Source organism: Opisthorchis viverrini (assembly GCF_000715545.1).
Source record: "Opisthorchis viverrini unplaced genomic scaffold opera_v5_27, whole genome shotgun sequence".
NCBI classification, from domain to species: Eukaryota; Metazoa; Platyhelminthes; class Trematoda; order Opisthorchiida; family Opisthorchiidae; genus Opisthorchis; species Opisthorchis viverrini.
The window spans coordinates 2,656,735-2,664,940 of record NW_008751682.1 but is presented as its reverse complement, the minus strand read 5'-3'; the positions used below and the strand labels follow the sequence as shown (position 1 = coordinate 2,664,940).

General features: G+C 47.2%; 1 protein-coding gene across 1 annotated transcript in view; it reads left to right on the top strand.

Annotated features, from left to right (window-relative positions):
* T265_02241 (hypothetical protein) overlaps nucleotides 1–7,301 on the top strand; it is a gene marked incomplete at both ends in the record, with an annotated part of 34,913 nt that extends 27,612 nt beyond the window's left edge. The window contains 2 exons of the mRNA XM_009166429.1: nucleotides 2,920–3,112; nucleotides 6,970–7,301. Of these exons, the coding sequence (XP_009164693.1) occupies nucleotides 2,920–3,112; nucleotides 6,970–7,158 (382 nt within the window). The remainder of the gene's footprint in view (nucleotides 1–2,919; nucleotides 3,113–6,969) is intronic.
* Between the last annotated feature and the right edge of the window lie 905 nt (nucleotides 7,302–8,206).

Below are 8,206 nucleotides of genomic sequence, written 5' to 3'. Positions count from 1 at the left end.
AGATACGCATCGGCCAAGTCAATCTTTGCGAAACATTTACCCCCATTCAGTTTCGCGAACAAGTCGTCTGGGAGAGGCAGGGGGTATTGATGGGTATCCAGTGCCGCGTTGAGACCGGGGGAGAAATCTGTGCACAACCGGCTCGTCCCGTTAGACTTCTTTACCAACACAATAGGTGCGGCCCAAGCCGAGTAGTTGGTCGCTTGGAGAACACCCGCCTTCTGAAGTCGGTCCAGTTCTTGGTCGACGATAGGCAAGGCTGCGTAAGGCACTGGACGTTTTGGCCTGAAGACTGGCTTGGCACCAGGGAGGAGGCACAGTCTGGCTTTTGCTTTTGTACACCGTCCAAGTTCGTCAGTGAATACAGACGCATAACGTCGTAGGAGGTGCTTAAGTGAACGCTTCGGCAAGTCAACTTGTCCGGGTGCTGCGTGTATGCCGTTGCAAATAGAGTTGATTGGTTTATCCAGCAGGTTTAGCTTTTCGATCCAATCTAGCCCCATGAGATCAAGTTTGGGGCATGACGTCAGGTAGCAGGTGGCTTGTGCCGTCGAGTCCTTGAAGTTAATGAGGCAGTCCACTTCGCCATTCAACTTCAGTTTGCCACCGGAAGCATTACGGGCTCAGTGATCAGTCGGCTTCACATATGGCTTACCGATTCGCTTCCACGTTCGTTCACTGAGCAGCGTGATATCGGAGCCAGTATCAAGTTGCAACCGAACTGGGATGTTGTTGATACGAACCGTCAGGAACTTCCTTCGCCAAGCAAAATCAACGTTGAATGTTGCCGTCACCGAGTTGGACCGCGATTTGTGAGCTGTACGGTGGGGTGCGGGTGGCTGCAGTCTTTGAGATCGACATAAATCTTCTTTGTGGCCGCGACGACTGCACCTGGAACATTTGTGACGCCTGAACCGGCAATAACGAGCAAAATGCCACTCACCGCAATGCCAGCAGCTCGTGGGAGGCTTACCCTGTCTTCGATCGGGCTTCTTGTCGGATTTCCTGGGCACGCTGTAGTTGATTGCCTGTACACAGCTGCTTGAGGTCACAGGTGACTGACCGATCATAGCCGTGTCGTGCTTCAGGTTGATGAGGCGTTGGCATTCAGTGGTGAGGCTCTGCAACGTCATTTCGGCATCCTGTTCAATTCTGTTAAGAAGCCGGGTTCTGATGTCAGCATCATGGGATGACTGGAGACCGGATGTAAAAATGAGGCACTTAAACTGATTCTCCGTCATTGAGCTGAAATTGAAGCGCTCGCATTCTCGATTGACAACGCCGGCAAACGTGATGAAATCATCATCTTTCTTGTCCAACTTTAGGCATTGGTCGCGGATAGTGAACAGTGGTGTTTGATCGCCGAATATATGGGACAGTGTTCTGACCACTTCATTAAAGCTGAGGTCGCGGGGCAGCTTGGGGAGAATGAAATTGTGAACCGGTTCATGCTCCGGTGTGCCGAGTTTTCGCAGCAATAGTCTGACTTTCCGTCCGTCATCAAATTTGTAAAAATCAGGCTTGAACATGTCCTCGTACCGCTTGAACCAGGAGTCAAAAGTGTGACCAGAAAGAGGGTCGAATGTGAACTCCGTAATTGAGGCCGCGTCTGCATCAGTTGAGGAAATAGAAGACTCACCATTACCGAATGCTGCTGTCTGGATATACAGTTTCTGAGTCAGGGATTCAATGAGCTTCAGTTGCGCTTCTTCAAACTGCTTTTGTTGCTGCTGCAATAGTTCTCGGAGCTGATCAAATGCGATTGACATCATGGGTTCCCGTTCGCCAATTGTAGTAACGGTATTTTCCTCAGCTTACTTCTCGGTCTGAGCCTCCCAAGCTATCGTTCACGTCAAAACAACCACCAAAGGTGCACAAGGTCTCTTAATGCCCGAAACGAAGTCAAGAACGGTTGTACAGCGCTTATTATATACATATAGCGTAAGCGGTTATAACCTGGAAGTTCTGACCCGTTGAAATGTGGAACAGAAATGTCGCGTATGTGCACAGACATATGAAACTTTTACGACTTTGCGTCGCTGTCTGGTCAGTTGATGCTAATTTTCGGATGATAGGCAGACTCAATGCACCCCTCTCTGCACACAGGTTGCGCTATTTAGAGAATGTACTTCATATATCCAGCAGTGCCCATCTCACGTAGCGGTGCTGGAATAGAGTATAGAAGCTATGACTAGTGAGGTCGATAAATCGATTCCTTTGCCGGAGACCTCAGATGCAGCATACCACTGACCTATTAAACAGAGATAGCTTAATGGCACTTCATCAAAGGAATCAACTTTGGTGCATAACTTTCCGAGTCCCTATCTCACAAGCGAAAAGAAAGTGCTTCCCATCAATGAGCCTCACTTTCAATGCATGCCTGTTATCTTTATTCATCCTTTCATCTCTTTCAAAGTCATCCTCACTTTGCTACCCAGCTTCAGTTTGGAAAGATTAACTGGATTGTAGTACTTTTAAGCAATCATTATACCGATCATTCATCATTCAGCTGTGTACCGCGAGAGTACATGAATCCCTGTTTAAAGCGGGCCAAAGTACGTCCTCTTAGTCGTGCTGTTATTGATAAACGTCCGTGACTTTTTTACGACGTTCTAAAAGCACCACCACATGTAATCAGTGGCCTGTTTTGAATCCAGGTATCCTACAGTTAAAGTATTTTGAGGCAATTTTCCTACCTACTTAGCAGCTGGCTTCGAAACGCATCATCTCCAACTGAGCTGGCTTTCTACCCAATGATTTCCGTTTTTCACCGGTTCCATCCGCTGTTTACACGCTCAGTTTGCTAATGGTAGTGTTACCTAATTCAAAGTCTTTAGTTTGCATCGGTACTTCAGGGTTTACCAATTCAACCAACCATGTTTTGCTATCCTACTCATGCTTGTTTTGTCACCACGTCAGTTTTGTCTCGCGGGTTAATCCCAAGGACTCATCAGCCCACGTCATTCTCGGGACGCAGCAGTTCAAACCGCAAGAGTTCGCAATCCAGTTGAATTTGAATTTGGACAACGCCTGGGGTATTCTACGGTGCGTGATCGACTTCTTTTTGAAACTACCCGTAGGAAGGTACCTAATGCTCAAAGATCCCAACAAGGTAAGTCGTTCAGGACGTAGGTCACAGCAATATTCCGGTGTGTGTGTGTGCTTCACAAGCCTCCTTTTACCCAGATAGCCTACACTCCGGAATTTTCACCAAAATCTCGCTATGTTGGAGATTTTTTTGTTTGTCAAGGTCGCTCCCCTCTCACTGTGTCTCCAATGGATAGCGGATCCTCACCCTTTCCGCTGCTTGGTCGATTGGGCTCTGGTCAAAAGCTCGGCATCTCCTAGAGCCCCCTTCGGTGCCGTTAACCAAGAACCATCCTGTTCATACAAAGTGTGACAGCTCAAACCTACGAATTTCTCAGCATCTCGGATCAACGGTTCCGAGCGGCAGATAGGACAACTTTACCTCCATCACTTATCCGAAGAATTTTTTCGTCCACCCGAACACACGCTCCAATCTTGCCTACTCTAACATCCGCGCTGGATTGGACAGTATGATTCATTATCCTGTAAGCTGAAAAGTAAGGATATCATTCCAGAGATGCCTGTATGATCTTGGCTGAGGGTGCATCCTACAATCAACAAACCACGTACGTAACTATCGAGACCCTCCATGGTCACGCCATCTTGTCCAGTGCGTGTGTGAGTCACACTTAGTGACCCCACAAAAACTGCGCTACCTCTTTTGATTTTTGCTGTGAATCGATGGTGATCAGCGGCTATTTTTCCTATTTGTTATGACCACTTGTTACTTAGTTGACCCCACAAAACTGCGCTACCTGAATGGAGACCCCTCTGTTGATTTTTGCTGTGAATCGACGGTGATCAGCGGCTATTTTTCCTATTTGTTATGACCACTTGTTAGTCGCGTGATTTACGCCTGCTTATTATACAAAAATAGGACTGCCGGAGAAGTTGCATCGAGCGCGCTCGTCTCCTATCCGAGGGGTTCAGGGTTCGATCCCTAGTCGACCCGCTTTCCCTTTGGAGCAGACCCAAGAATAGGTAGAGTTGATACGAAACAGCAAACGAAGCTGGGCAGTAGGAATCAACAGAGGGGTATCCATCCAGGTAGCGCAGTTTTGTGAGCTAAACCAAGGGTGATTCACACACGCACTGGACAAGATGACGCGGCCATTGAGAGCCTCGATTGTAGGATGTACCCTCAGCCAGGCACCCCTGGAAGGATTTCCTTACTTTTCAGCTTACAGGATAATGAATCATACTGTGCAGTCTAGCGCGAATGTTAAAGTGAGCAAGATGGACGCATGCGAAAAAATTCTCCAGACAAGTGATGGAGGTAGACTTGCTTTATCTGATGTTGAGAACCGTACTCTATAGCACCGGTTGATCCGAGATGCTGAGGAATTCGTAGGTTTGAGTTGACTTTTCTATGGGGGATGAGATGCCGGGTTATCAGGGCTTCCTTTGCATCATCTCGGCCACTGTCGGGTTCGAACCACCGACCTTCCGATCAGTAATTTAGCGCTTTAACTGCTAATCCACCTCGAGCCTAAACCATCGGTTTGGTTACTATGACATGTCACCGGCTCACATCACGAACGATTTTTGACTGCGTCGATTTTTCCTTCATCCGTGGACTGATGTGTGCAAAAACGCACAATAGCACACTACCCTGTTGTGATCTTTGTTGACGTGGGGAACACTGGATATGGTCGCTTACTGCACTAACATCGTCTGAATGCAAGGAAATGCCTACTCTCGTGGGCTGCCGAGGAGTTTTCAGCAACCTTATGAGTAGTGCAGTACAAAATATATATGTATCGCGGTATCTCGAATATCGTGGCAATTGAAACATGAGGTGTCCTCGTGCAGCACATTCGGTTGCCTGGAAACGTCAAAACCGAGAAGTTCAGCTGGGTTCTAGGTGAGTCTCTCGAAAAACCAAATTAGTTTGTAATTCGGTGCAATTCGGTTTCAAGTAGAACATGAGGTTGAGGGAAACTCGGGGACTGCACGTATCTGATGAGCCCAAGAAGGACGAAACCGGTCGTGGGCTGTCGAGAAGTTTTCAGCAACCTTATGAGTAGTGCATTATAAAATGCCTACTCTGTCGAGTGTGCAAAGCAGTAGGTGATCAGAAGACGTGATCAGGCTGATATACTGTCGCACCATGGAAACTATGATGTTGTTGGGTATTCTGTCCTTCCTAATCCATTGATTCCGCGCTTTATACTTTCCAGAAAGCAGGTCCCATCTAGGCTGAGCACAAGTAGTGTGTGAATTTAAGACCTACTTTGGATCGAAGACGCAGTCCCTGAGTTCGCGTCTAATGCACCGATAAAAAAATCGTTCAGCTGTAGCACTCTTCCGACGCCTAGCTGCCATGCCACACGAAGGTTGCACGAGGGCTGGGATACTGCCAGGTTGCCCAAACCTAGCCAGGGGAAGTCGTGAGGCAGAAGTCGGGTACGAACCATGGACCTTCCGGTCAGTAATTTCGCGCTCTAACTACTTGATCCATCTCGCCCCCTAATGCACCGATGCGACCATGGGGTCCTGTAATGTGTAGTAGGCTGCTGCACGGATATAATGTCAGGGGCTTCCTAGCGCGCTGTGTCAAAATGTGCCTGGGAAATTTGTGTTGACACAATCATTTCGGAGAATTTCCATGAAGTACAATAATTCCGTCAAGGTATATTCCGTGGAACGATGTATGGAGAGCTACCGTTTAGATTTAAAAAGATACGTCTTTATTTTTAACAAGGTCATGGGAAATTTTTACAACAACTGACCCATTTATTATGGAATCTATGCTTGAAAACTCCACACCAAACTGTGGTTGTGTTTAACATTTTGGAAATGTTGATGATGAGTCAGTTAACTGCGAATAGTTTTTTATAGAAAACATTCTTATGTTAATATTTTGATAACTTTCTGTGAAAAAAAACAGCGATTACGTGCCTTGTGACATTGGTTAGCCTAACGTTATCATCATGGTGAGCAGCAACACCAAATGCGAACACTGGTGCTTCACTGTCTAACAACCATGTCAGTTTGATTCACTGAACCCTCTAAATCGAAAGAAAACACCGATGGGAAAGAGAGAGGATCTATGACTGGCCTACCCAGATCTATAGAGGTGCCTACACCTCCAGCCAGACAATCGGAATAGAGACTGACAGTGTGAACGCCGCTGACACCAGCTAGCCGCCAGGGTCACGTAGACCCCATCCTGGAGAATTAACTTCGCCAGCGACACCCCCATCCTTTATTCTCTTCTGCCATGTCAAGTTCTTTCCACCTTTAGATTTCCGCCATTCCGAAATGGGTACGGGAAACCTATGGGTAGACTAAATATTCGCTGTGTGTCCAGACGGTGTTCAAGCAAACACCTTCATTTCTCCCACTAGACGAAGTAGTCAAATTCACGCCTGTTTGCAGTTTCCCTCCGGATTTTTATCATTCTTGAAATCCGGGTGAGAAAACTCATTTGAATTTATTTGTCCCGTTCGACTCAGAGTGGGTGTTGAAGCTATGTTAGGCATTGGTGGTACTCCACGGGCGAGATGGACCAAATGGTTAGAGCGCGAATTTACTGACCGAAAGGTCCGTGGTTCGAACCCGACCTCTGCCTCTCGACTTCCCCTGTCTAGGCTTGGGCAACCTAGCAGTATTCCAGCCCTCGTGCCTCCTTCTGGTGGCATGGCAGCTAGGCACCGAAAGGGTACTACAGCTGGACAATTTAGTGGTACTCCACCTCGAATCCGTTATCGGTGGACTTTTCACGACTAAAGACCATATTCTGCTTTATCGCTTTGTCATTCTCGGTTCGTGATTAGGAAAACCACTTTGATACGAAATGCTACCTACAGTTTGCGTCTCTTGTGTGTTGAGGCTAGATTTTGCCCACCATCTACCTTCTCACTTTTCACTTCTCTCTAGCCAATGTTGCGCATCTTCACTCTCCCACCGGGCACGTTTGATTCCACGGAGAGTGTGAACAGCGATGCAGAAAGCGTTGCAAACGATGCACAAAAAGCCGCATCACTAACTCGTATCCAAGAGACAGACGAAGCGGAGCACCAAGAGAAGCAGCAAACTGCAGAATCGGTGGTCAACAAAGACGAATAAGCCCCCGTCCCTGCTGACTCCTTTTTTTTCGCGTTTCCCTTGATCACAACCGTATTCCTTGATTCCAAATACAGTGGTTTTTTGGTGTTTATAGTTTCCGTCTTTTCCTTCCACACACTCCGCTGATAACACGTGGAATTTCCAATCCGAATCCGTATGCATAACTGATCGAATTTTCTGGTTGTTTTGTTTTTTCTTCTTACTGTTAGGAACCGAGTGGTTGCTGTGTTGTGTCTATCTGCTCCACAGAATGGTATCCTTTTTCCTTAGTGAAATCGGGTTAATATCTCGACTACGGTCACTAATAGCCACATTTATGGGATCCATCTTCTTGATGGGTTTTTCTGTTGTGCTGGTTGTCTTTTTTCTGCACAAGTAATAATAGTCGTCTAGCTGTAACACCGTTTCGATGCATAGCCGCCACGCCTCCAGAAAGAAGCACCAGGGCTGTCAGGTTGCCCAAACCTCTACGAATGCTTTCCGTAGTTCAGTACTTAACTCTGCCTGGTTCGTATTCGGCTTTCCTGATATATTTCTGCCTGAACGTAACCAGAATGGGACATGGAGTAGTGTATAACACTTGGAGCGGCGAGCATTTCCTCATGCACAAGAGGGAGAACGAAAAGCTTGGTGAACGTGCTGTCGCGCCGTGCGTTGCAGTTTACTTTACTATCCTCTACTATTCTATCAGAACGTGGGATGAGGGGATAGAGAACACTGCTTTTGTGTTCAAAACCCACTGTGATCAGTATCTGTCAGGACGCACCCAGACATGGAAAAAGTACATGTGCAGAGAGTGACGCATCCCCAAGTTCACCATCAGTACGACACGTCCGGAAAGTAGGTGAATTGGCGGCTCTCACCAAACACGGCTTAGCAATATACGACCAGCGTAGTGGGCCTGAGAATGTTCACGACTGAAACACCGCCATTGGCTGTACGGAGCGAACAAGTGAACGACCACATTTGACCATTTAGTCAGACGCTCTGTATGTTTTGTCCTGGCCATACAGCCATGTCTCCAGTTTTCTGTCTCCCCCCCCCATCG